This window comes from Filicampus tigris, chromosome 8 (genome assembly GCF_054856515.1).
Source record: "Filicampus tigris isolate MCC_2025a chromosome 8, RoL_Ftig_1.0, whole genome shotgun sequence".
NCBI classification, from domain to species: Eukaryota; Metazoa; Chordata; class Actinopteri; order Syngnathiformes; family Syngnathidae; genus Filicampus; species Filicampus tigris.
This window is the reverse complement of record NC_141224.1, coordinates 11,049,847-11,077,802: the sequence shown is the minus strand read 5'-3', so window position 1 is coordinate 11,077,802 and position 27,956 is coordinate 11,049,847. Positions and strand designations below refer to the sequence as shown.

Here is a 27,956-nt window from a genome sequence, read left to right as displayed (position 1 = left end):
CTAGTAAACTTTGTGACATCATCCCCCCATCCCATCATTTTAAATATAAAGCCTTGTGATATAAATTGCTATTAATGCTGTCATAAACAATAAAGTCTTATGACCTGACTTGTTATTCATAACAATTTCCAACAATCAAGCTATGTCATTTTTGATGCAACGTACACTGAGCTTTTTTTTAAACATACACAAACATACACAATGCCAAGACTGTATATATTATTTTAAAAAACGAAACCTTCATTTCTTCCTAATTGCCCGAGAATTAAACTATGCTTATCTAAATTCAGACACAATTATTAAGAGAAAAAATATATATACAAAGTTGTGGGTTTATTTCGATTGGTTATTATTATCCTGGCTGTAATTGTAGCCCTAACACGACAGTACATTAACTGTAACCTTAATTTCTGATCTTTATAGTATGTGAAGCATCACAATGCCATGTATGATGTAGGGTAACTTTAATATGTGTGCCTTTGAAGCCCATCATACTTATAATACACAAACAGCAATACTGAGCAGGTGCACGGATGTTATGCATTAAATAGCGGGCATTGTTTCATTACAAGATGGATGTGCCATCTAGCCCAAATGTCAGCACTCCATTTGATTCTGTGAGTCATTGTTATATAATATGTCCTCATAAAATACGGTTACGCTGACTTGCTTACTTCAGCTTTTTTTCTCTTGCAGAAAACCACAGTGAAGGATGTGGTGATGTACAAGGCCCACTTTATAGATGTGAGTAGAAGCTCTGGCCTCATATGCTACACTGCAGGAAAACGACACTGTGCTCCCTTTGACTTTCTTGCTTAACTTCGCTTTGTCTTGACTGTACCAAGCAGCACAACAATATAGAAATTGCCAATAGTTTTTTTTTTCTCTATAGTGTATAGACCTCTATACCAAGGCCGAACATCCCTAAATCAATCTATATTTTCATATACTATGTCGTATTGATTAAGCTGTAAAAATATAGTTTTAACATAACATTTTATTATTATATATTTTTTATGGTAAGATTCATGGTTAATACATTTCATTAGTGCAAAGGCATATATTTTTCAACAAAGTATACAGTCCCCTCCAAACATCGCCGGTTGTTTACCCATGCCGTACAGCATGCATTTCACCTCCTAAAAAGGAGACTGACGGGAGAAACTCACATTAACAAAAAAGAACTGAAAGAGGCTGCAGTAAAGGCCTGGAAAAGCATTTCAATAGTCTGGTGAAGTCAATGGGTCGCAGGTTTATGCAGTTATTGTAAAGAAGGGTTATGCCATCAAATATTAAATGTTCACAAGAGCAAGTCAACCCAAACATATATTTTTTCAAAAATATGTTCTATGTAGGCCCACTAGTTGGCATTCTGATAAATATTGCATTTGTGGAATAAGAGTTAATCCACCCTTTTCTAGGGTTAGGGTTGTGGTTATCTCTGGGGGCGGCTGTTTTGTCACTTCTGTCGACTGAAAATGACATCACAGTTGCTCAGGGATCAGATAACGACCAATCATGGCTCAGCTTTAGAAAACAGGTGAGCCGTGATTGGTTGAGCCCTGAGCAACTGTGATGTCATTTTCAGTCGACAGAAGTGACAAAATGGCCGTCACCTCAGATGTCTAAGAACCAGTGGACTGTACTGCTTAACTCATATTCCACAAACGTAAAATTAATCAGAATGCCGTGTTTCAATTAGTGGGCCTGCATAGAACATATTCTTGAAAAAAATATGTTTGGGTTGGCTTCCTCGTTAAAGTTAATTGAATAATATCTGTTATCCAAAAGGTGCTCTGTCCTGAGCTGTTTAACACATCTAGATGAAATTACAATGAAATAAAAACTGGAATTCTTAAAGTTTGTCTCCCAAATGTCTTGAGTCTACAAAGAAAACAAAGGAATTGTCAATAATCATAATCGACAAAATTGAACACTGCTCAGGTCTGTCCTGGAGTGATATTGTCCTGATACACTTGAGTGTGTTTCACAGACTGCTCTGGGTGTGTTGGCTGGTCTGGTGGTGTTTTTGTCGCTGCTCAAGACAATCAGCTGGAAGAGGAGAGTCGCCTCAGCGGCCATTGACTTGAAGGTTAAGCTTGTTGCGATGTCAAAAATGACCATTTTGCAGTATTGATGTGACTTAACAATGATGTCAACATCTCATGCTCATCTCTTTTCCTCCCTTTGTCATTCATGTTAGATTGTATTGTCATTTCTGTTGTTCTACGCTGGAGATCTGGCCAATGTTTTCGTCCTTGTTACTCTAGCAACTGGAGCCTACTGGCTTATGCTTTGCAAGGTTGGCTTGATTTCATTCCTTTACCTTGGTAAATAGTTTGTTTATTGAGAATGTTAAAACAAAAAATATTGGTCAAATAAATGCATTTCACAGCACAGGGGCCTAATAAGGATTAAACCGGATGGATTGAGATTTGTTTTTCCTGAAAGTATTTCCTTATATTTATTTAGGCTCAACAACAAGTGCCTGTAGAATTGCCTCTGCCCCACCAGGAAAAGCATTTTGTGACGTACATTATTTGTGCTTTTGCGCTCAAGGTGAGTCAACTGAAAAGGTTAATCATTGATGATGCTGAATGCACTGGCGGAGCCAGAGGGGGGGGCGCAAGGGCACTGGCCCCTTCTGAAATATGCTTGGAACCCCCAGGTACCAGACCAGATACAGTAATTGACCTTTGGGTATTTTCCGATTTTTTTCTGGGAATGTTTTTCCACATTTCCCCCCGTTTTCTGAAGAATTTTTGGGGTTATTAAAAATGTTTTTGTTGTTGTGTTTACCCCTGGAGATATCCTATGACCCCCCCCGATGACCCGGGCATGATATCGTTAGAGCTGGGCATTTTACTACAAATTAAGCGTCCGTTATTCGTCATCCGTCTGCAGCGTGGGTACACTTCCGTCGTCCGTCATTAGTCTTATTTTTCCGGGGGCAAAAAAAAAGGGTATATACTATAGGCCGGTCCGCCTCTAATTTTAATCGGGCGTCCGTCAGCGATTCAGACTAAACTTTCAGCAGCAGACTACTGACGAATGGCAGACTAAATAAAGGGGCTTCCGTCTATAGTTGGTTCGTCTTTTTTTAAATTTTTCCCGTCATTCGTCAATTGTCAGCAAAACAGACGTCCGTCAGTGACGGATAGACGGACCGGCCGGATATCGGCGGTCTTATACTCTCTCTATTGTTGTCTTTGTACGTAAATATTATTAATGCAGGTTTTCAGTTGTGCAGGTGTACCATGCACTAATGAGGGAGATTAATGAAATTGTGTCCATAAAGGCAGTGCAGTTCCTCCACAAGCTGATAGTGCAGTTGTCTGTGGATGTTTTTTTCATTGACTGGGAGAGGCCTCGAACCACAGCTAGCCGGACGGTCACGGGTATAAACCTTTTCGTATTTGTTGCTAGCATGTCTTTTTTCATGTACAGTATGCAGACTGTGTGCACTGCTTTCTTCAGCCAGTGGTCAGCAGAAACGTGATCTTTTACCTGTCAGCATTTGGAGGACCTACTTTGTGGCCAAAGAGTGGAGCAAGATCCAGACCATCCGCAAGACCAGACCAACTTTTCAGATCATGGCTGTGCTCTTCTTCCTAGAAGTACTTCACACTACACAAATACTCCTTGCATGCATGCATCTGTTTTTGGTCATTTCACATCCTTTCATAACACCATCTAGGTGTTGGGTTTCTCTGAATTCACACTCAAAGAGCCCTGGCCATCTTCCAAGTCCCCCTCACAGGTGGACACAGCCTCATACAGCACAATTCTGCGCTATGGTCTGGCATCATCACTCTGGCTCTGTATTGGGCTTCTGCAGGTTTTCCTTTTAATTTCCCATTTTAAAAGTGAAAGCATGTAGCATGTTAGAGTGAGCATGTGTAAATACATGAACACAAAATATAGGTGCAACTCAGTAAATTCAACGATTGTTTTAAACGTTTTTTTTTAAATACAAATTTGATTATCATAACTTACAGGCATTGAAATATTCACCATCCCAAGAAATTATTTGACAAAAGAAGCAACCAAAATGACTTATAAAATACATAGGAATTGGTGTTCTGAAAAGTATTTTGTGTTTACTGAAACAGTGTAATATGAATTTTGAATTGTACAACTTTTGTACAATGTTCAATATATTCAATATATTATTCAATTCACCTGTATATGTCCACTCAGGTAATATTCACTCTCTTTTACGAGATTTGCGTGGATGACAAAATTCGTCAGTTTGCAGATCTGTGCTCTATCAGCAATGTGAGTTGCAATTCATTACTCTGTATTTTAAAGTGTTTGATTGGACTTCCTTAACTGTGTTTTGTCTTTGCAGATTTCTGTGCTGCTCTTACCTCAGCGCTGTTTTGGCTACTACATCCATGGGCGCTCTGTGCATGGTCATGCTGACACAAACATGGAGGAAATGAGCAACAATCTGAGGAGAGAAGCGGTATGTCCACTTAGCGACTGGTTTTATGTCGTTATGGCTTTTTATTGATCAAATATTCAAGGCTTAAAAAACTACTTTATGGTGGACTTTATATATTGCTACCTATCGCCACTCCTTATTAAACTCACAAAACTGCACAAACTCCATTAACATTCACCATTTTGGTAGGTTATTTGTCTACCTGTGATTGACTGGCCTGATCTTCAAGATCAAACTAAAAGTTACAGAAAAATAATTAAAAAAATAAGTTGAATTAACTAGTAATAAATTTATCTAATGACAATAAACCACATCAAGTCATATTAAAGCATGTTGTGAGAGCTTCGTACCTCTACAATTATTTTGTCAATATGCGTTCACATGATGACGGAATAACCCAAAAACGTCCTTCATGAAAATGCCGCTATCTCCACTTTTTATTAATCTCACAAATCAGCACAAAATACATTTATCTAATGTACAGTGTGTTATTTGTCTTAAACAGGAAGTCAACCCAAATGAACATGGCATTCTGATTAATATTGCGTTTGTGGAATATGAGAAATCCCCCCGTTTTTAGCTAGCTCGGGGAGCGGCCATTTTGCCACTTCTTTCGACTGAAGATGACATCGAAGTCTTTCGGGGTTTAGATAACGGCCAATCATGGCTCGGCTTCAGAAAACAGGTGAGCCGTGATTGGTCGTTATCTAAGCCCTGAGCAACTTCGATGTCATCTTCAGTCGACAGAATTGACAAAATGGCTGCCCCGTGAGATGGCTAAAAGTGAGTGGATTTTGCTGCTTAATTTATATTCCACAAACGCAATATTAATCAGAATGCCATATTTCAACTAGTGGGCCTGCATGGAACATATTCTCGAGAAAAATATGTTTGGGTTGATTCCTCTTTAAAGCATGTTTGACAGATCATGCTCAAAATCACAGCAAATTGAAACATACCAAACTGAAAACTAAATTAGGTCAGAATTAATATGGTAAGTAATTTATTTGCAATAAACCATATGTCATATTTTCTGATTTAGTCTTGTGATTCTGTCTTTCTAGATCTATAATTATTTTGTCAATTTACACCACATATGACTACGTGGTAGTCATAATAACAGTTCAACTGCTTATTAAAATTACAAATCGGCAAAAACAAGTTCCATTCACCATATAGGCTTTTTAGCTTCAGCAATTCTAAGCTTTTAAGACGCAAGCATAGCTTGTAAATAATACAATAAACCCTGTTTTTGCCTGCCATTTCAATTTTATTTTGTTGGTCAATAGCCACTCAGTTGATCTGACAATCAGGGGGAGCCCCTACAGGCAGAGACAGTTTCTTGCATGTTCAGTATGTGCACAGGGTAGCATAGCTGTTGGGGGTGAGTGTTAACGCACCCGAAATGAAAAGAAAAAAAATTAGGACTGGTCTAAGAATTTCTCTCACTCTTCATGTTACTGCGGCTCAAGCAGACAGGTCAACCATGTTCCAGGAATGTTTAACTGGCTATCATAAGCATCAACCACACAGATGGGGGACTCGCACAGGGTGCCATTCATGCTAGGTCAAAATTAACCATTACGACGGAAGACAATCAACATCAGCTCATACTAAAATACTCATAGGTATTCATTTTGACCATGTCATTAATTACAGCAAACCTTAACGGACATAAAAAGTCAATCGACATGAATATTGCTCTGTTTTTTGCCGTGTGAAGGAGTCGCTGTGTGGTCAAAGAGGTCTTCTTCCCAGCACAGACATGCAGACTTTCCAAGTGGCCCTTTCCACACGGCTGCGCTCACAGTATGACAAGATACGGGAGTCCTTTTCCAGGGTTTGTACCTCTCTGTCCCGGGCTTGTTGTCAAGAAAAACGTGTAATCCGTCACTGCGTCGTTCATGTCCAGAGATACGGACCAGCACGGCTCATGGACCCGCACTCAGCCAACCGGTGGGAGCAAAATATTCGGGCCTACCACACCATGAACCACTTCCTTGGAGCAGTCATAGATCATGTTTGTGGCAAACAATTATAGATGTTATTGTTTTCTGTTCACTTATCATGCTTATTTGTTCCTCTTGTGATATTTTCGTCCCCTCAGGCCCACCCTGACATGGACTACTATGTGAGGGACAAACTGGCATTGGAGAGTGTCATGGGCATGGAGTTCCTTGAACCCATTGAGAAAAGCATTTTTTATAATGGTACACTATCAACATTTGGTTTGAACATACAGCATATTTATGTTTATTGATGGGTGCATGACGTATATTTGTCCCTGCAGATGAAGCCCACAGTTTCAGTGATGTGCTTTTTCACGGACATGAGAGCACACTGCTGATGTTCGACACGTTGTTCTTCTGCGTTGTTGACTACGCATGTCAGAACTTTGTACTCGCCGGACTGCTTACATACGTCGAGCAAACGGTTAGTATTGCATGCATCTAATATGTGAAGAAGGTCACAGATGTTTAAATTGATGACTTCCTAACAGATATTTCGAAAGATTCGCATTCATTTGGGGAGGAAGAACCTTGCCTACAAGACTCAGGTGGATGAGCGATTTCTGATGTAATTTCCATGGAAGACCCTTCAAAATGTCCAATGTTGTTCATCAGAATGTTTTTATATGCACAATCATCACCACTTCACTTTAAAAAAAAAAAAAACAAGTATCATACATAATGAATTTGTACAAGTGTTTTGCATTCTGACAAGCACAATGTATATGATTGGATTGGATGGCTATTGCAGATAATTTTGTTGCACTATTTGTTATTGCTGTTTATAAACACTGGTAAACACCAAGAGTTGCCTTTGTTAATCTGCATTACTTGCAATGAACAGGAGAAATTGCACAGAGCAGACCACCACCCACAGGGCACAAATAGACAAACAACCATTCACACTCATATTCATACCTATAAGAACAGTTTGGGGTCTTCATTGAAGCTAACATGCATGTTTTCGGAATGTGAGAGGAAACCCATACAAGCACATGAAGAACAAACACCTTCATTTATGTTATTTTATTTTTTATACTACTTATTCTGTTCAGGGTCATGGAGAGCTGGTGCCTATTCTGGTTGACCTTAAGGCGAAAGGCAGACTACACCCTGGATTGATCGTTTGTCAATCACAGGGCACACATAGAAATGAAACTACAACCATTAAAACTCACATTCACACTGACACTGAATGACAATGGAATACACACTGTGAAAACGCTTTTTATTGTATTTTATTTTATTTTATCATTTTAGGCACCTCGCTGACATGCGTACGTCCATACTCAAGGTGGCGGTAGTGTTTCACAAAGCCTGATGCTACCCATAAACGAAAAAGAAAGACCCAACACACCATGGCGACAGGGACGCTACTGTTTATTATTAGCAGCTACAGATTTGTTTTCGCATTAGTTTTTGTGTATTTCAAACCAGTTCACTGCCAGCAGTACATAATTCCTTTTCAAGACCCCTCAGATTGCAGCGTGGAAGAATTCTTCGACATCTCCAGTTTGTCGTGCGTGAGCTGTGGTGAAAATCAACAACGCAGCGCAGCAGGTTTGTCTCACTTAACAAATGGTCCATTGGTTTTGTTTAAAATTCAGCAAATTCTCTTATATGGGGCTGAGGTGAAGTTAGCTGGCAGCAAAAGGCCGAGAAAGACTATTCACTTTTTTCAGACGACACCTTAATGTAATACGGGAATCAAGTTGAAGCCGCATTTTCATTTCCATGTTTATGTCCGATGTAAATTGACCGAAGTACCTAAATTGTTTTAAAAAGAAAATTCAATGTGTAAGAACAAAATAGCAGAAATATACATTTACAAAGTGATGTAAGAACACAATAAGGTTCAATATTCACTACTGCGCGTAGGTTTCTTTTTATTTTAAATGTTATTTACAACGATAAAGGTTGAGTTAATAAGATAAATATGATTAGTAGCATGGTTGGGTAATGGTTATCTCGCCTGCCTCACAGTTCCGATTGTATAGCTCGAATCTTGATTTAGGCAACTAATGAGGACAAGCCCTTTATAAATGGATGAATGAAAATATTACGGAGTCACAATAACAATGTGTGGCATTGTATGTCAACTCATCACCTGATTGTTTAGCAATAACAATCATTTATTTTCCAGGTTTGAGTTGTATCTGCCAAAGTGGATTCCGTACAGTCACGACTGACCTGACATCCATTTCTTGTGAGGCTTGTCCAGATGACAAGCCTGTAAGTGCTCTTCATATTCTCTTGCTGTTTATCTCACACAAACATGTGTGTCCTTTGTCTAAATAGAGTTTTCTGGTTTGATTCCAGGCAGTAACTCAAGATGGTTTTGGGTGCATTCGCTGCCCAGGCAGTACTGATGAGGGCCAGTGCCATTGCCCTGCAAGACATATCCTCGGTGAGTGAAATATTTCGCCTGGTGAAAAGTAATGCAATGGTTTTGACTTGTCTGATTGTGGTTATTTATTCCAGTGGAGAGGGATGTCAATGGAAACCTTTTGGATGAGGCCACATGCGAGATGTGTAACGGAAATGGATCCGCTTTCTCTGTGCCAAACAGCAGCGGTGACAGGTATAGGCACCACACAGTACATGCACACGTCTGGGTCTAATTCATAATGTGGTGATATGCTATGAGGCACTGACAAGAGTCAGATTTACAAATGTATGAGCCAAACAGTGGTGTATTTGTCATTAAATTAGCAGCCTGACATTGTGTATATGTGGAAAGTATTTTTTTCTGACGTTTGAGGTAGGTATTAAAATTTCCGTTATTGACAAGATCATGGTTCGATTGATCGTCCGGTTTTGAGAAACTTTTATGGCTTGATGTATCTTCCATGTTTGACTATCATTTGGTGCATTCCTCTAGAAGGCATTCACTGCAGCTGTTGCTTTATTTTCCTCACAACAACTCCGACAAGTTCGTATGGTGACGGACTAGTTCATTGCATGAGTAGGGGAGCGGAAGCTGTGGAAACGATCATACTTGATTGGACATTTTGAGGGGTTTTTAAGATCGCAAATTAAGACTCAAAACAATAATAATTGCTTTAAGTTGAAGAAAAATGCATGAATCTGTTTTTGAGAAGTTTGGGAACCTGAGGAAATCTCAGGGCCTCTGGGAATGCTTGAACAGGAAAACACACAAATTCATTAATTTTGACTGTTAAATAATTCTTGGATTGAAAAAGGAAAATCAACATAAAGCACAGAACAGGCAACAAAAGTTGAAAAGTTGTTTTTTTGTTTAACTCTTCATGATGCTATATTACTGTCTTGTGATGATCTCACCACTATTATCTTGTGTGTGTTGTCATTCAGGTGTGAGAGATGTCAAGCTTCCTTCATCAAAAGCTCCTGTGTGTGTACTCCTCCCTCTGTGCTGGTGAGCTCATGTCACTGCTTACTCTTAGACAACACAGGCGTCCTTTATCCAAGTTCCTCAAACAAACCAGAAATTTGGGTGGTAGGGCCAAGGAAAGTATCTACCGTATAGCATGTGATGTTGGTGAGGATCAGAATAAAAGTGCAGATACATGAACTGACTTTTACCTCACTAGAGTGTCAACGTATGATTCATTAGTTAGTAGCCCACTAAGCTACAGGAAGACCTTAGCGGGATTCAAACCCCGTGCCATAGAACTGTGGAGCAGACATGCTAATCACTGTCCCACCATGCTGCCCTCTATTTAGTGATATTCTACTATATATCGGTGGTCATTATAGCATTATTAAAACAAGATAAATGTTGCCATAGATGTTTGTTCTGTACAGAGAATGCATGAAGTTGTGACAATAAAGTAATATATTTTAAGATTTACAGTACCTAGATTTTATATTCCTATTATTCAATGTATTTTTTTTTATTTCACATTGGTTTTCCAGACAGGAGGGTTGTGTATCCCACCAGGCAGTCTTTCCACTAATATCAATCCCAGTGTCAACTTTGCTCAGTTGGTGAGTATACTCATTTCTCTGTCTTTGTGTATTTTTGTTACCACCGCAACAAGTGTGTGTGTGTGACTTTTTCAATTCTTCCTAGGATGTGTCCATTCAATTTAGGTGTGATGCCACACATTAATGACCCCACAACAAGAAAATACTGTAATATAATTTGATAAATGTTGGCAATATTTTACCATTGAAAAATTATGAGAAAAATGATAATATATTCTTTTTTTTGACTATCTATGACAACTTCTCTGACAACGCGTTTCCAGTTTGGACAAAATTAGCGATGTGTACACTGCAACAGAAGCTCTAAAGTCAAACAAAGATGCATGTTCAAAGCTATTGTATATCATCAATTATACAGTATCTGTTTTTAGATCTGATCTTTTGTCAAGAAAATCTAGATGAAACTTTCTGCTTTTCAACTATCAAGAGCCCAGAGTTTCGTATCAGTTTTGTATGCGCTTGCTGGGGGGGGAAAAAAAATTTTTTTTTTTTTTTTTTTTGCTTGTGTTTCCGTCCCGCTTGCAGAAGTTCAGCATCGTGTCTGCCTGGTTCCTCAAAAACCTCCACTCATCCGCAGCAGCCTGCCTTGTAATTTTACACTTTCTCTAGTTCCATCTAAATCCAGCTTTGTGTGAGCTTCATTCTGCATGTTAACCGCTCGTCTGTCAACAGAGCTTCTCCAACCTGACGGCGTGCCAGGCCCTCGGCAACATGTGCGTGATGAACATGCACTCCTTCAGCGGCGCGAGCGCCGATGCCTGCGGCCTCTTTAACGCCGTCTTCAGATCACAGGCCGCTTTTAGCTCCACTCAAGACATCTCCTACTGGTAATCAATCGCATGAATTATTAGGACACAGCATTATATGGATACATTTAAATACCACTCTAACAGAGTCAAACATTTTTTTTCCCAGGAGACATAATCTACCTTGGCTTTACTACGGCGAAGAACCAGGATTGGCAAGTCGAGTCCTTCAGAGTGATGCAGTCCCAGTTAGCTTTATTTTCAGAGGAAGAAACAAGGTAGGTGATGAACTTATATCACAACCATATGGAAAATATTCCTGTTGATTCTCTTATTCTGTTTGTTTGACAGAACACGGACATTAAGCTGCTTGCTGCTGTTTATAACGTCAGAGGGGAGTTTCTTCGATGGGAAAATATTGGAGGAGCCAATCTCCAGGTGAGAGCTGGGCTGAAATACAATAAATCCAACACAATTGCTTGGTTAGGAGAAAGATTTCTGGGACTTTTGTCAGATAAGGTTGGTTCATCATACAAGAGCTGGGTTAAATGCAACTCCAACCCTCCTTTTTTCTACTCTCCATTTGTTCTGTGTTGTGGCTGATGGGTATGTATGTTAGCGATGAAGCTAAATGGCACCATAAGTGATATTGACTTCCTGCTTGCAATATACAGGTATAACATTTTGATGTGATTCGTTTAAGATATAAGTAAAGAAGAGAGTAGTTAACGGAGTCATTCTCAAAAATGTGCTACACGGGCCATGCAGGCGAAAGAATCACTGCCCAAGTGCAGTTCAGTTTTATTTCATTTGTAAGTATACATTAGCAATTAATCAATAATAAATGTCAGTATACATTAGCAAATAATCTTTAAACTCCGGAGGTCAACCCAAACATATTTTCTTCAAGAATATGTTCTTTACAGGCCAACTAGTTGAAACAAGGCATTCTGATTGATATTGCTTTTGTGGAATATGAGTTAAGCAGCAAAATCCACCTGCTTTTAGCCATCTCTCGTGGCGGCCATTTTGTCACTTCTGTCGACTGAATATGACATCACAGATGCTCAGTTCAGATAACAACCAATCACGGCTCAGCTTCAAAAAACGGGTGAGCTGTGATTGGTCGTTACTTGAGCTCTGAGCAAATGTGATGTCATTTTCCGTCGACAGAAGTGACAAAATGGCCGCCCTCAGAGATGGCTGAAAAACTGGTGGATTAACACAAACACAATATTTATCAGAGAATGCCTTTTTTCAACTAGTGGACCCGCATAGAACATATTTTAAAAAATATATATGTTTGGATTGACTGTTTTATTTTAAACATTAACTTAGGTTAATTAAAAAAAACTTGTTTGTAATTCATTGGAATTTAATCATCTTTTTTTCTCCCAGTGTAAATGTTCAAACTGTGCAATGTTACAATGTTACAGCGGCTTACAATAATATGCAATGTACTTTTTCGGAACACAATCTTTGTCTCACATTGATTTACTACCCAACTGTATTGTAAGTCATGAAGTCTATTGTTAGTCATGATGGTGATACATGGAGAGCTACATATTTTTAGGTGGTGAAAAATTTGACAGCCATTAGTTGAATGATTCAACCCTTTGTTTTAGATTTGTCCAGAAACACCCATTAAACAGACAGCAGCATTCAGTTTTGGCACCGCTTACCAAGAAAGTGTAAGTTTGCGGCTGTTCACTTAACAGTCCAGTTGTTTTGAGTCCACTACTTACAGTATGTCACGCCACATGTGCGTGTGTAGTGTGATCTTTTAGTCGCCGACCTGCTGCGCGCTCATCCCGAGCCGCTGTTTTATGACGTGTATCTGGACCTCGGTGGAGAAGAGAGCAGAAAACTCCTCCCCTTGCCCACATTGGTCCTTAACCAGCAGTACAATGGAAAGTTCATTAACCGAGGTGGGATTTGTGTTTGTCTGCTTGTGTGCGATTGTGTCGTATGCCTAATGTTTTGCTCTCCGTGCGTAGAGAGCATGACAAGCTGGTACCTGTCGCGGCGTATGTTTCTTGTTGACGCGCTGAGCGGCAGAGAGAAAAGCGCAGGCATCCTTCCTAAAGTCGTCCGGGTTGCCAACTCTGTGAAAATAAGGTGCGGATGAAGTCGTACTCAAGACACAGAAAGGTTTCAGTTTTGTACGTGCTTGGTGGATGTTGACATGTGCAAATGTGTGCAGGTTCCAGTTGGTTCCAGGCACACAACAGGGTCAGGTGTTCCCCCCACTGATGAGTGTGGAGTACAAAGATGTACTGATCACTGATGTCAACACACAAACTGTGTCTGTGAGTCACACTTGCCTTTCTCTTTCTCTTACCTTTTTGTGTGGTTTGGAGAGAATGGTAGACAGCACACACCTCCCGCCATTAAAGTGTCTGATTAAACACAAATAGATGTTCTAATAGGCTGTTCCTGCCTTTTTTTTTTTTTGCTTCCTAGTGACAGTTTTACACTAACACTGACTGGTATTTGGAACTGTTCATAATTCCCTCCACTCAGTCATAAGAGGGTGTGTACACTTTATTTTTACTTCCCCTCTTGAAAAGATGAAGTATCCCGGTCTCAATTTTTTACATCATAAATACCTGGCATTTGAAGTTGAACAGGTGTATTTTGACTTTATATTTACTGTATGTCCGTCATTACAATACTAAGTGACTGGTGGAACATGTCACTCCATCTTCATACAAATAATGCTGAGTCCAAGGCAGCCATTAACCAAAGCGTCATTCAATCATGTGTCCATTTTGTTACCCAGTCATCACACAATCATGTTTTTTTTTTAAAATCTCAAATAACACCACATTACATACATAACATAATCTTTTTTTTTTAAAATACCGGATGGTAAACAATACGTAAGAAAGAAAAACAGTGCTTTCTGCTGTACCTGGTCGGGTACGGCAACCGCTAGGATGCAGACTGACAGTGTACATGCTTTTCCTCTTAATACCGCTCTCTTCTCCTGCAGATGAGCTTTGCTGTGGAATATGAGATGGATCAGAATGAGGCTCGCCTGAAGACGGATGTGAGTATGAAACCAAAAGGCGTTTTTATCCATTGCCCATATGGCCCGTTGGAATGTTTTGTAGATCTGGAGTCCATAAGCCCAATTAGCAATTTACAAAACAACTACTTACTCAATGCGTGTTTGTTTTATCTTTCAAGAAGGGATCCAATGTAAATAAAGATCCACACAAGTCGATTGAATTTTCTCGTCGGTTATCTTTACCATCTCTGAAGTTCAGGAATCATACAATGATCAGATGTGGGCAGTTTTTCCATCCTCGCGAATGCTCTCACGAGGGCAGAAAAGGGGTGCGGTCTAACATGCAGCCCTCACATTTATACTGTCTTCAAAATCTAAACATAGTGTGGGCTGGTCTCCTCCCTGGCTGGCCCTGCCTATGGGGCCGATCTTCACCAGCTGGTCCCGTGCTCAGATCAGGGCACGCTGACTCTTGAGACTTTTAACTGATTATCCGATGTGTGATTCCCATTCTGGTTTTTGGTTAACCTGTTGGCTAATATAAAGCCATTCATATAGATTTCGATCCTTCAGGCCCTGATCAATTTCTGTGTGTGCGTGTGTGTGAGGCACAGACTGCTCTGGGTGTGTTGGCTGGTTTGTCTGTGCTCTTGTCAGTGCTCAAAACAGTCAGCTGGAAAAGGAGGATCGCCTCACCTGTCGTCGACTTGAGGGTAAAGCATCTATAAAGCACGAGATTTGTTGCCCAAATGTAAAATGCGTTATAAATTAAATGCATTATTATTATTATTAAAAGAGGATTTTTTTTTTCCAGTGCAGGTAAATCTTGACCCTCCTTTTTCCTTTTGATTTCAGACCATGCTAATGTTTTTCTTGTTTTACGCTGGAGATCTGGCCAACGTCTTCCTTGCCGTCACTGTGGGAACTGGACTTTACTGGCTCATACTTTACAAGGTGCGCTTCATTTTGTCCAAGAAAAGGAACACATTCTCTTTTAGCTTCAGTCATATAACTTTTACTATTAGTTTTATTTATGTTTTTAGGCCCAACAGCATGCCTCTGTGTTATTGCCGCTCCCAGACCAAGAGGAACAATTTGTGACCTACATCTGTTGTGCCTTTGCTCTCAAGGTGAGCCACTGAAAAGATGTCAACAAGAGCATTGCTCGTTTTGAAAACTAGAGGATGTCTTTCTACTACATATTATGCATTTTATGCTGCGTCCAGGCAGTGCAGTTCCTCCACAAGCTGATTGTGCAGTTATCTGTGGACGTCTTCTTCATTGACTGGGAAAGGCCACGCAGTAAAGCAAGCAGGAATGTGCCAGGTGTTAAAATTGTAGTTACTATAAAGCTTTTGATTTTCTGGTAGAGTCTCTGTTTCACGTGTGTTCAATCTATGCGCCGTTGTTTCAGCCAACGGTAAGCAGAAACATGATCCCTCTCCTGTCAGCATCTGGCGGACCTACTTTGTGGCCAACGAGTGGAACGAGATCCAGACCATCCGCAAGATTAGGCCAAACTTTCAGATCATGGCTGTGCTCTTCTTCCTTGAAGTGCTTCTCACTCTATGCTCGGCGTACTTTAAAAAATTCTTTTTATCGACATTTCTGTGTCAACTTCATTCTCTCTGGTTTGTGTAGGTGTTAGGGTTCTCTAATTTAGCCCTGAGGGACCCCTGGCCAACTCTGCAGCGCCCCCCACAGGTGTACATACCTTCATACAGCCTGACCATGCGCTATGGTCTGTCGGCAACACTCTGGCTCTGCATTGGATTTCTGCAGGTTTTCCCTTTTACTCCTCACTTCTTGACCATTCATGCGGTGCTAACCTATTATTAAATGTTATTATTTATCCAAACAGGTTATTTTCTTCACCGTATTTTATGAGCATTTTGTGGAAGACAAAATCCGCCAGTTTGTGGATCTCTGCTCCATCAGTAATGTGAGTCACTATGGATGTGCCAAACTATTTGGCAAATATGTATTTGTACTGGGCATCATGGTGGCCTATGGAGGAATCTGCATGGTTTCTCTGCATCACCTTCCAAAAACAGGCATGTTAGGTTAATTGAAGACTAAATCCGGAGTAGGCAAGTCTACAGCCAGCTCTGTGTTTTTTATATGGGCCACTGAGTATGTACATTATCATGAGTTCTGCAATATTTGTCTCCTTAATTTAGCTTTTTCCCCCTTGAAATTGCTTAATTAAAATGTTATTTTTAGAGGGTATATTTATTTATCAAATTAGCGTGTGTTATTGATTTATTGCAACTCATCAAATAAAAATGTATTAGTCATAAAAAATCTATATTTTTATTGGATTTATATAATTGAAAATATATAATTACATTAATTCTAAATGTTAAAAATAAATAAGAAATAAATAAAGAAAAACATCATTATTTTAATATTAAACTGTTGTGAGGATGAGCGGTATAGATAATGGATGGATGGATGTTTTAAATATTTCACATTGTTGCTCAACTTGTCCGAGATACCAACCATCATCCAGACAACTTCTTTTTTTTTTTTGCTGTGGATTGGGATCACAAACTTGACACACTACAGTTGAATGTTGGCAGTGAACTCAGTTCAACTCACTTCACAACAAGCATCAGTTAAGCAAATATTTAACGATTTTCAAGCTATTTAATGCCATTCCCAGTTTAACTTTAGAATTCTTACAACTGTTTGCGCCTGTTTTTGTGTTACAATGTGTCAAACATAATTTGACGTTTTATATGTTTGTTTCACTTAATTGTGTTCTGTCTTTGCAGATTTCTGTGCTGCTCTTACCTCAGCGCTGTTTTGGCTACTACATCCATGGGCGCTCTGTGCACGGCCACGCTGATACAAACATGGAGGAAATGAACAACAACCTGAGAAGAGAAGCTGTATGTCCGCCTGCTGTATTATCATTTTTACAAATGTTGTTTAATTTGTATATTTCTTACGTGTAATCTTTCCTGTGTGAAGGAGTCACTGTGTGGCCAAAGAGGTCTTCTTCCCAACACAGACATGCAGACTTTCCAGGTGGCCCTTTCCACACGGCTGCGCTCGCATTACGACAGGATCCGAGACTCCTTCACCAGGGTTTGTGCCTGTCTCCACTCAAAAATGTTTGTATTTCAACGTTTCACTTTTTCATTCATTTTCAGCGACATGGACCATCAAGGCTCATGGATGCGGCCTCATTCAACCAGTCAGACCAAAACATCCGGGCCTATCAAACCATGAACCACTTTCTGGCTTCAGTCATAGATCATGTTAGTTACCTCCAAAAGCCTTTACATTTTTGTTGGTTTCAATCTATTTTTATTGGATTTTCTATTGCTATTCTAAGATATTGTATTCTGGAGTCACACTGTTATCTTCTCCTCAGGCCCACCCTGACATGGACTACATTGTGAGGGACAAGCTGGCATTGGAGAGGGTCATGGGCATGGAGTTCCTTGAACCGAATGATAAGAGCATCTTTTATAATGGTATCAACTTGCTGTTTGAACATGATGTGCATTTGCGCTTGGTGATGCAGGCATGCATAGATAATGTCTGTTTGTCACCGCAGATGAAGGTCACTCCTTCGGCGATGTACTCTATTATGGTAATGAGGGCACACTGCTGATTTTTGACACGCTGTTCTTCTGCGTCGTCGACCTTGCTTCTCAGAATTTTGTACTCGCCGCCGTCCTTACATACGTTCAGCAAATGGTCAGTATTTTGTGCATGTACAGCAAAGTTCAGTGTATAGTTGGTGCATCACCATTACCTGATTGTAATAGAACATATGTTTATTCCTAACAGATCTTTGAAAGGATTCGCAATTCCTTCGGAAGGAGAAACCTCGTCAACAAAACTCTGGTGGATGACAGATTTTTGATATGATCGTTTTAGTAGCCGTGTTGTTAAACTGTATTTTATGCTAGGTTTTTATGTTGCTGTTTTTGCAATTCACTTTTGAAGACATTTTTACATAACTGTTCTCTGTTGTATATATATTTTCCTTGTAAATTTATTTTTCTAGATTAAAGGATTTTTATATAAAATGTAATACTGTGCTTTTCTTTCTGTTATTTATTTATTTTTTCTCCTATGACTCTTAGTCTGAGGAGAGGTGGGATACACCCTGGACTGGTTGCCAGCCAATCACAGGACACGTGTAGAAAATAAATAAATAAAAATAACTTTCACACTCACGTTCACACTACTGATCAATTTTGGGGCTTGGGGAGGAGCAATTATATTCCTCATCCATGGTTTTATTCAAGAAAATTGGTTGGTGTTGTAGGTTACGAAAAATGAATTGTGTCGAATGCGTTGTCTCTTGTGCCAAGCCTGAAAACCACGGCGTTAAAAATTCGGTGTCTAATGTAACATAACATAACAGTTTAGGTTTTTTTTTTTTATTAATATTAGATTATTTTATTTGATTTTGTGAATTTATTTCACAAAGTTGTGGTAGGAAGCCCGAGCCAATGTTTGCTAGCTTTTTTTTTTCACATAATAACGTGATTAAGTTTCACATTTTCCTGTGGTATGCTTTACGTAATCATGTGATATAACTTCCACAATACGTGATAAAAGTGGCTTCCGCGGTCGTCTTTGGTGGCCTTGAACATTTTTTTTAGGTTTTAAAATTTCCTTTTTTATTTTTTACTTTTCTCAAGGAATTAATAAGTCCTACTTGTACTTGTGTCTTTTTAATACAAATTAATTAAATGTACAAATTTGTGTGAGTACTTTTGCCACGAGTGTTTGTGTGAAGCGTGTGAATTGCGAATGGTCGCTGAAGTTCTTATTTTGAAAGTCATTTTTATTTTCCTGTGTGTCGTCACTGACTGTGCTGTCAGGGCTCAGCCAATCCGCTACCACTTTGCGGTACGGCGCTGGTGGACGACGACGGTGTCTGGCTGGCAGTACTTGGGCTCGAGCCATGAGCTTTAATAACTTCTTTACATTCAAAAGTACAGGTGGGTGTTGTTTATTGTATACATTATGTAAAGAACAACGGAATCCGTCATGTTTAGCTTCTTAAGTGGTCTCGACACAGTTTCACCGTACTCGTAGTTGAAGGGGTGGGTGTAACCCTTATTCCGTTTAGCATTTGGCAGCTCTGCCCTGTTAGCTGGCGCATGCACAAGCCAATTGAGTACTTAACCTTGTAGGATTTGAAACTGTTAAGTAAGTTAGTTTTGCGTTTTTTTTCTTATTATGTTGCAAACAAATATAACTGCTGTTGTGGTTCTTCAACACTCCCTCTCTGCTAGCTAGGCGAGGCTTGTGATGTCAACAAATATGGTAACTTTGCCACAGTTCCTGGCTCCCAATGCCAACCGACTTACTTTTCGTCTTGTTTTTACGGAGGACACACAGCCCGCGTCCTCCGTAGAGGTGTATAATTACTATTATTCCTGCAGCATCTGCACGCCTAGACATACCTTTGATTATGTAACATGGAACTAGCATCCACAGCAGAAGCCAACCCACCAAGTCATGACCGCATAAAACATTCTCACCATCCAAGAGTCAAGCTATTTTGAGCAGGCCTGCTCACCTATACTAGCTAGCAACTCAAAACACAAAGTATTAAGTTACAGTGTGTGGATGGCATTGCTTGTCTCAAGTGCCACACTTTTTGTTTTTATGGGGAAATAAACTTTATATGCTGTTATAGGGTCGCAGCCTAATGAGGACAAGCATAACATAAAATAAATAGTTGGCTGGAATTTGGCTGTTGCTGTTTCTATTATTTTGACTCTAGCTCCGCAAGATCTCATTAGTTTATGCAGGTGTGCTTAATGTTTTAATGGCTGTTTACAGTCCTGTGATTGATGTCCCTGTAAGCGAAGTACAATATATTATTCAGATTAATGGTGCTTTGGAATAGTCTTGTCATCTTGTCCTCATCAAGCAGACATGCCTCGGGGTTTTTACATATTGGGCTTTTTTTTTGTTATTGAGGGAGTTGGGATACAAGTTTTTTGCCAAGTCATGAGACTCATGACAATAAGCATCCTTGTCCACATGTATCACATGTGTTTTTTTCTTTAAAACATAATCCATTCCAGAGCAATTATGACATCTCGCCAGGCAATGTGTTAACTAACATTTTGACATTCTTACTTGTCATACAATAGTAAGCAGACGATGAGGTAAATACAATAAAACACTCAATCTTAAGACGATTTATCTCGCAGATAAGTCCTATTTATTTTTGTTTTACATTCCCAATTGAGTCACTCAAAACTAGAGTGGGCTAACTCAATTTTTGTCATTTTGCATGATTTGAAGGATTATGGCTACAATAAAATCTGTGGTATTTATATCATGGTGATGGACTGTATGTTAATGGTTTCTTTTTCTGGATGCTTCTTTTTACAAGAATTGTGGTTTTCCTCGGATTTTGGAATTTTGCCAAATTGGATATTGATGAGATATATTAATCAGAGACTGCCATCATCCTCATTTGTGTCGATCAGATCCTGGTAAGTATCATCTAGATTTCATGAAATGAAAGAAACAAATTGGGATTAGAAAAAGGTTTAGGAAATTCATCATTATTTCATGAAAAATGCTAAATAACTTTTACTTATACTAACATGCAGATGCAATTAAAGCACTACTTACTTTCTGAGTCTTCTATCAGTCTCTTTCCTTCACTTTCTGGGCTGTTGGCCCGGTGTTGCACTAATGAATCAGTTCTGCACTTAACTTGAAAAATGAAAACAATTTGAGTTAGCCCACGCTTGTTCTGAGTGGCTCACTCGTAAAGTAGTTACCCACTGTAAAACACAGAGGTCTTCACATAACTTCTTACATTCTTCATCTTGACCATGTCGAGGCTGCTCCATCATACAATACATGTTATCCATCTGCACTGTGAAGCATCATCCTATCAGTTTTATATCATTTGGATGTGAGCAGAGAACGTAATTGGATACACTTCAATATTGGACTAACTGTTTGTGGGTGTCTGCAGTGCTTCGTCTGCCATGCCCGTGATGTCACAGCTGTTCAGGGGCTTGCCTCGGGTGAAGGTCTTGTCCTCCAATCTGTTACCATGCAAGCACCGCCGGTCCCAGTTGGGGTCCTCCACTCCACGACCCGCCTCAAGGCATCCTACCCACATGAGTCACACTCCCTCAAGATGTTACCAGACCACCTCCGCACTTCACAGCTACATCCTCACTCCACCGCAAGTCAACTCCATCCTCAAAGCCAACGAGTACAGTTTCAAGGTTAGCTCCAACAACGCCTCCACGTCATCTCAATGTTAAATAGCCGCTCTAATTTGGACGCGCGCGGGTGCTTTGTAGGTGCCCGAGTTTGATGGCAAGAACCTGTCATCCGTGATGGGCTTTGACAGCAATCAGCTGCCAGCAAACGCTCCTATAGAAGACCGCCGCAGTGCTGCGACATGCCTGCAGACGAGAGGAATGCTGCTCGGTGTGTTCGATGGCCACGCAGGATGTGCTTGTGCGCAGGTAGAATGCAACTACTAATTCAGACATTCCAACACAGTCTCGACAGTGCATGCGTAAAGTACGTATTCGTAGCACTTCACTTTTTCCACATTGTGTGTGATAGCCTTACTCAAAAACTGAATACAACTAACCCCTTTTTATCTCAGGGGATAGTTTCCAGTCCAAGGTTATTATAGTGAACAAAATCTAATTAAAAAACTAAAACTGAAAAAGAGCATTTGTTTACGAAATCAAATCAAATCAAAATCATTGAAACCGTCTTACGCTTCTAAAATTAATTATAAATGTCCTTCGTTCTCATCTTTGTCATTTGATTATCATACATGAGCTTTTAAGTTTATTTTAAATGTGGGGTTTTTTTTTCGGTATTGCGGTTCTGCTGTAAAGATGAAAGAAGGTCAAACAGCCATTATGGCATTGTAGTTTATTTTAATTTCACAATACCTTTTTTTTAATCTCGCACTCAGCAGATACTCCATATTATTTTCCATCTTATGTTTTTGAAAATGTATTTATAAAAAACAAAACGTCACATGTTCATAAGATCTACAGCTTTTTCGCAATACTTTGTTGTTGCACTTTTGGCAATAATTTATAGTCTTAAGTCTTTGCAGCACCGCCTTTTTTTTTTCGCAATGGGTTGTTGTGTGTAGACTTTGGTGGAAAAACTCAATTGAGTCTATTTTGGAATAAGGCTGTAACTTTGTGGAAAAAGTGAAGCAGTGTAAATAGTTTCCAGATGCACTTGAACTCCACCGGCATTCTGGTGGATTTAATTGTTGTAGCTAGCCAGTGTATTATGTAAAGTTACGCCATTACAAGATTTTCCGCTCCCACCAGGCGCTCAGCGAGAGGCTCTTTTACTACATCGCAGTGTCCCTGCTGCCGCACGACACGCTTTGCGAGCTGGAGGCGGCGGTGGAGGCGGGCCGGGCGCTCAGTCCCATCCTACAGTGGCAAAAGCACCCCAACGACTACTTCAGCAGGGAGGCTCAGACGCTCTACTTCAACAGCCTCCGCACGTACTGGCAGGAGCTCATCGATCTCACCAAGTAAGACGTGCGGAAAGAAAAAAAAAATGTGATCATTCATACTAGCCACACAAAACATTAGGTACACTAATCCTGAACTGCATCAAATGTCAGCATTTACATCAGCGGTGGACAAACTTTTGTGCTATTTGATTTTTAAAACGGACAGATGGGCCTGCTCATTTGTAGGTAATGTACTGTATAAAACAAAAAAAAAGTAAAATACTTTTTTTAAATAATAAAAAAAATATTAATATTATTTTTTTTTTTTATTGTATTACAGTGGACTCTCCTATTCTTGGGAGCAAAGGACTGGGCTGTGTTATTGACAGCCATTGAAATGCATTGGGTGGGGGTTCTTTTTTTAACTCAAAGGAATTCTTCAAAACATGTTGACAAACATCCAATATGTGTTTTCCATGAAAAAAAAATGGGGTTGTGGGAGAAATATTGAAATGTGCATGTTATTTTAACAACATAACAACAGTTAGCCTAGCTTAGTGAAATACCTATAGCTGTACCTATATATAGCTGTGATGAAAATTACAGACCAGTCTTTGCAAGTGGGAAACTTTTCCCGGGTGTAACATACTACTTTTGCCCACTTTAGGTATTCAGCAGAATGATGGCGCCTGTAGCAGAAGTAAACATCTTTCTCTCATTTCTTATGCTAACGTTTCATTATCCAGCAACACGACAACACAGACCACGTTGGTCATCTCCCACTAAAAACCCGCAATGAAACCAGTAGAGTTGACTGATTTTTGTGATGAGCTCTGCTGGTCTCTCTGTTTTCAGCCCAGGTGACGTCCCAGACACCAGGGAGGCTCTGATGAACGCCTTCAAGAGGCTGGACAATGACATTTCTCTGGAGGCTCAGGTGCGGTACACGTTACTAAACTGTATATATATTATTAGTATTTTTTTTTTTTTTGGGATACAACATCTATTTTAAATGCCATAGCCTGATTATGAAATGCCTCTTTCATCTGCCAGGTTGGAGACCCAAATGCTTTCCTGCACTACTGGGTTCTGAGAGTGGCCTTCTCTGGAGCGACAGCATGCGTGGCTCACATCGATGGAGCGGACCTGTACGAATAACTAGACAAAACACATAGAAAATTTGGTCTGTTAGGCGCACTGGTATATAAGCCACACCTCATTTTATTTTATTCTCTCCCAGACATTACTTATTAAAATAAAAGCACCGTAGGACATAAAAGTAGAAGCAGCATAAAGGAACACAGAAGCAAAAATACTGCTAGCGCCACAACAAGCTCACTGTAAGTCATTGCAATTGGGACTCCAGTCGCCTCAAGGCACTGTTTTGACGACTTGTGACTTGAAACAAAAAAACGAAGTCTTGAGATTCAACTTGGACTCAGGCGTTAAAGACTTAGGCTGTGACTTCGGACCTGATTATTTATACATACAGTTTGGATATACTGGCCAATAATATTATTATTTGACCTTATTGGTCTTCTCTCTTTATCAAGACTTGATGTTATACGTAAGATTGCATTAATAAGGTGACTTGACTTGGGACTTGCTTGAGACTTGAAGGTTAAGGAAAATGAAGTCTTTCGCATCTGTTTGCAGGCTTTACGTCAGGGGTGTCCAAACTTTTTCATTTGAGGGCCGCATACAGAAAAATAGAAAGGTGCAAGGGCCAGCTCGAACTTTATTTGACTTTAAGATATTAAACATGGTAGCTGTAAATTTAATTGTGTCTTTGCATAGTTAGAAAAGTTAAAAGTTGACTTCACGCCACTTTTTCGACAACAACATTTCTAATGCCGACCACCCAGCCTTTTTGTTTTTTACATAACATTGCGGGACATGTAATAAGTTATTTTCAGTGCATGCTACTAAAATCCCCGGTCCATAGTTTTCACCCCACTGCATTACATTATATATTTGGCATTATGAAGGTGCGGTTGGGGGGGGGGGTTGATTTGATAATGTGAACAGTTAACCCTTTCAATGTGGACCTTGTCAAACAAAATAATTGAAAAGTAAACACAATTTTGGTGCGTTAATGAGAAGCTGAGAATAGACGAGAGCGTGACGCTCCTGGGATCAGGGGGGAAAAAATGCAAATCGGCGACGTCTTTGTAGTGTTGAAACTGGGGAAGTAATTTGCGGCTTATTGTATCCAATCTTATATACAACTTAAGGTTATGTTGGAAAGTAAGTGTAATCACGCTCTCTTGTCCTAGGTATATAGCCAATGCAGGAGATGCTCGGGCGGTGCTAGGGGTGCAGGAGGAGGACGGTTCCTTTACCGCTCACACACTCTCTAATGACCACTGTGCCCAGAACGAGGATGAGGTGGCTCGGATTCGCGAAGAACACCCGCCCTCGGAGAGGAAGACGGTTATACGACAGGTACAACTCCTCCTACGTAGTGTTGATTATGTCGAATGCCCGCCTGGCTCATTGCGTTCTGCCCCTCCGCAGGACCGCTTACTGGGCCTTCTCATGCCCTTCCGAGCGTTCGGCGACGTGAAGTTCAAGTGGAGCATCGAGCTGCAGAAGCGAGTGCTGGAATCGGGGCCCGATCAGCTGCACGAAAACGAGCACACCAAGTTCATACCGCCCAACTACCACACGCCTCCATACCTGACGGCCGAGCCCGAGATCACCTACCACCGGCTCAGACCGCAGGATCGCTTCCTGGTGAGACAAGCGCTGACTTACACTTCATTAGGTACACCTGTAAGAGATCCTTCATAAGAATTGTATTCCAAAAATATGAAAAACAAAGACTTCTTGCTAGACCAAAACATCCTAAACATGTCCAGCCAGCTTGTTTTGGAAAACAGTCTACTTGTCAATACCACTCCAGTCCTGTAGGTGGTGATAGTGCACTTTATAAAATAGGCACCAATTTTGTCATACTGATGGGTTGCTGTCCCACTCGACCCCAATGCAAACAGACTTAACAGTGAAAAGTGGATAATAAATTCTTTAATGTGAGCTTGTATCCAGATATTCAGCATTGAATGGGCATTGACGTCCCTTGCGGAAATCAGTAACACGTGTTTTGTACTGACTAATCACTCGCCTCGGGATGGATATTAATTTAGTTTTCTGTGATCAGATTGTGTCAGGTACATTTTAATGGATGTTCATTATTGTTTATTCATTTTATTAATCTTTTCGAACATTTTAGAGTTCTTTCGGGATCTCATTAAATACAAGTCCAAGTGTACCCTTGTGTTGTGAGTAGTCAACATAGTGGAATCAGAACACATTTCAAATAAGTTCTGCACAGTGAATCCCAGTCTGCCCCCGCAGGTGATCGGTTCCGACGGGCTCTGGGAGACTCTGCACAGACAGGAAGTGGTGCGCATCGTCGGCGAATACTTGACGGGCGTACACCAGCAGCAGCCGCTCACAGTGGGGGGCTACAGGGTCACCCTGGGACAGATGCAGGGGCTGCTGGAGGAACGCAAGGCCCGCGTGTCGTCGGCCTTCGAGGACCAGAACGCGGCCACCCACCTGATGCGGCACGCCGTGGGCAACAACGAGTTTGGCACGGTGGACCACGAGAGGCTGTCCAAGATGCTCTCGCTGCCCGAGGAGCTGGCCCGCATGTACCGCGATGACATCACCATCATCGTCTCCCAGTTCAATCCGCACGTGATCGGAGCGCGGCTGCACGGAGAGTAAACGCGCGCACACTCTTGTTCATATATTTTCATATCTGACTTTATTATTTATGAGAAAAACATGTTTGTACACAGGAAAGATTTCCATTTCTTTTGCAGTTGCAGATTGTACGATTGTGTATCATTGTGCAATACTGACTATATATGACACTGTTACAATTTTATTTTGCGCCAAAAGATCCTGAGCTTAAAGTATCTTCTCCAGGGGAGGGGAAAGAAATTCCAAAGAGCTGAAATGAAAGTATGGGACAAAAAAAATTCGGCCAAAAATCTTCAGCGGACGAATTTTCGGTGCATCCCCAAGATTGGTATGATTCAGAAGAAATATGTTTTGTCTTTTTCATGGCAAATCCTACACATTTTGAAAAACGCTCCACAATTTTCTTCTCATTTTCTTTTCTAGTAGAAGGCTGTGTAGGCTACATTGGCTTTAGGGAGTCTTTGTTAAGTTTTGTTAAAGGGATGTTATGTGTCATAGCATTAGCACAATAACAACGTGCTGGACAGTCTCTTAGGTCTTCAATTCTTTCTGTCTTTACGACTACACTCCAGTTCTATTTCAACCACAACCGTGTTTTGCGTCGTATTTAAACTGCCGTTAATGTCCACTTCGCAACAATATTTATTCCATGTCACGTTACAGGCATTTGTCTAATCTTTGGCATATGTGTAAATTGTTATCTAATCGGGTTCTATTTTGTCTATGGCGTAATAAATAGTAAAAGCTTGCTGTGTTTTTCCATCTTGAGTAAAGTTGCGCACGCACCCACACATCTGTGCCACATGAGACAGGAAATGATGCAAGACCTAAATTTCCATTTACATACAGTATATGCTTTGTATACCGTGTATTTCAATATGTTGTGCCGAACATTTGAAAACAACAGTGAACGCACCGAAAGTGTTGTCATCATTTGTGTGTTTTAAAATGTACTTTGTGGCTTTATGGGCAAAAAGTAGGCCACGACTGTGTGTGCTTTCTTGATGTAACACACGGCCATCAACCGGATGGACGTAGTCACTATGCCCACAGTGACAAAAAAATAAATAAAACCTATGCGGACCAAACCTCAATTTATGGCAATCATTTTTCCAGAAGGAACAGTAAAGGATTGTTATCTTTATAAATGTAACATTTGTCATTATCATTACAAGGGAACGTTCTATAACAGGCAAAATGTGACATATAACGTTCTAACAACACCGTAAGAGAAAATATCATCTATTCATAAACAGTGAGCAATTCTCCTGAACACAGTCTTCCATGGTAAAATTCTATTATAAACAGCATAAAAATATTATATTGCAGACTGACTAATTGTTCCTGGAGTGTGCTCCTTGTGAAAGAAAAAGAATATGTGACCTCGTTAAATCTCCTCATTTTACTGTCCGTATGTGTTTGTAGCCATAGCAACTTTTTGTTAATAATTAAAATGAAGTCAGTCGGTCATACTTGCTGGTAGCGTGCTTATAAAAGGAGGCCGTGTAAGCGTGAAGGACATCAGGTCGTTCTTTGTTCAATTGTATAACACTTCCCCACTTGTGTGCGGGATGAACTCACATCACACAGAAATAAATGTTAC

The 27,956-nt window shown here is 40.2% G+C and overlaps 3 protein-coding genes and 1 long non-coding RNA gene across 6 annotated transcripts; 3 read left to right on the top strand and 1 right to left on the bottom strand.

Annotated features, from left to right (window-relative positions):
• Positions 1–471: 471 nt before the first annotated feature.
• Positions 472–7,261, top strand: LOC147143668 (meckelin-like). Of its 2 annotated transcripts, XM_086038009.1 has the most exons (15): positions 472–617; positions 697–744; positions 1,994–2,092; positions 2,204–2,302; positions 2,473–2,559; positions 3,299–3,398; positions 3,478–3,617; positions 3,698–3,838; positions 4,201–4,278; positions 4,352–4,468; positions 6,171–6,287; positions 6,360–6,467; positions 6,555–6,657; positions 6,738–6,880; positions 6,948–7,261. In XM_086038009.1, exons 1-15 carry the CDS (start codon positions 573–575, stop codon positions 7,026–7,028), a joined length of 1,506 nt encoding a protein of 501 aa, XP_085894135.1. In that variant the 5' UTR covers positions 472–572; the 3' UTR covers positions 7,029–7,261. The 2 variants fall into 2 exon arrangements, with proteins under 2 accessions (XP_085894135.1, XP_085894136.1); XM_086038010.1 differs by lacking the exon at positions 2,473–2,559.
• A 519-nt stretch (positions 7,262–7,780) lies between these two features.
• On the top strand, positions 7,781–18,235 carry LOC147143666 (meckelin-like). 2 transcript variants are annotated; one of them, XM_086038972.1, is made up of 28 exons: positions 7,781–8,016; positions 8,600–8,688; positions 8,776–8,863; positions 8,938–9,037; positions 9,790–9,853; positions 10,354–10,425; positions 10,951–11,013; positions 11,098–11,252; positions 11,341–11,449; positions 11,523–11,609; positions 12,797–12,862; positions 12,946–13,099; positions 13,169–13,289; positions 13,375–13,480; positions 14,167–14,223; positions 14,799–14,897; positions 15,040–15,138; positions 15,228–15,314; positions 15,411–15,510; positions 15,599–15,738; positions 15,826–15,966; positions 16,046–16,126; positions 16,962–17,078; positions 17,161–17,277; positions 17,343–17,450; positions 17,567–17,669; positions 17,753–17,895; positions 17,989–18,235. In XM_086038972.1, exons 1-28 carry the CDS (start codon positions 7,815–7,817, stop codon positions 18,067–18,069), a joined length of 2,949 nt encoding a protein of 982 aa, XP_085895098.1. In that variant the 5' UTR covers positions 7,781–7,814; the 3' UTR covers positions 18,070–18,235. The 2 variants fall into 2 exon arrangements, 1 of the variants encoding a protein (XP_085895098.1); XR_015087937.1 differs by lacking the exon at positions 17,989–18,235 and having other exon boundaries at positions 17,360–17,450; positions 17,753–17,805.
• On the bottom strand, positions 13,537–14,504 carry LOC147143667 (uncharacterized). Its single transcript, XR_015087938.1, has 3 exons — positions 14,428–14,504; positions 14,086–14,176; positions 13,537–13,570 (listed from the first exon to the last, which is right to left on the bottom strand). It is a non-coding gene; the product is annotated as an uncharacterized LOC147143667 (long non-coding RNA).
• Positions 18,236–18,994: 759 nt separating the features above from the next.
• Positions 18,995–27,447, top strand: pdp1 (pyruvate dehydrogenase phosphatase catalytic subunit 1). The gene is made up of 9 exons (XM_086038892.1): positions 18,995–19,154; positions 21,164–21,422; positions 21,501–21,668; positions 22,509–22,720; positions 23,498–23,579; positions 23,696–23,790; positions 24,919–25,087; positions 25,160–25,378; positions 26,000–27,447. Exons 2-9 carry the CDS (start codon positions 21,177–21,179, stop codon positions 26,372–26,374), a joined length of 1,566 nt encoding a protein of 521 aa, XP_085895018.1. The 5' UTR covers positions 18,995–19,154; positions 21,164–21,176; the 3' UTR covers positions 26,375–27,447.
• Positions 27,448–27,956: the final 509 nt, after the last annotated feature.

Bases quoted from the DNA above. Each gene is read 5' to 3' on its own strand.
- LOC147143668 (XM_086038009.1), top strand. From the start codon at position 573: ATGGATGTGCCATCTAGCCCAAATGTCAGCACTCCATTTGATTCT. The intron at 745-1,993 runs GTGAGTAGAAGC...TGTGTTTCACAG, and splicing joins ACAAGGCCCACTTTATAGAT to ACTGCTCTGGGTGTGTTGGC. The intron at 3,399-3,477 runs GTATAAACCTTT...TGCTTTCTTCAG, and splicing joins AGCTAGCCGGACGGTCACGG to CCAGTGGTCAGCAGAAACGT.
- pdp1 (XM_086038892.1), top strand. From the start codon at position 21,177: ATGCCCGTGATGTCACAGCTGTTCAGGGGCTTGCCTCGGGTGAAGGTC. The intron at 21,423-21,500 runs GTTAGCTCCAAC...GGTGCTTTGTAG, and splicing joins CCAACGAGTACAGTTTCAAG to GTGCCCGAGTTTGATGGCAA. The intron at 23,580-23,695 runs GTGCGGTACACG...TTCATCTGCCAG, and splicing joins ACATTTCTCTGGAGGCTCAG to GTTGGAGACCCAAATGCTTT.
- LOC147143666 (XM_086038972.1), top strand. From the start codon at position 7,815: ATGGCGACAGGGACGCTACTGTTTATTATTAGCAGCTACAGATTTGTT. The intron at 11,610-12,796 runs GTGAGAGCTGGG...CCTTTGTTTTAG, and splicing joins TTGGAGGAGCCAATCTCCAG to ATTTGTCCAGAAACACCCAT. The intron at 15,315-15,410 runs GTGAGCCACTGA...TGCTGCGTCCAG, and splicing joins GTTGTGCCTTTGCTCTCAAG to GCAGTGCAGTTCCTCCACAA.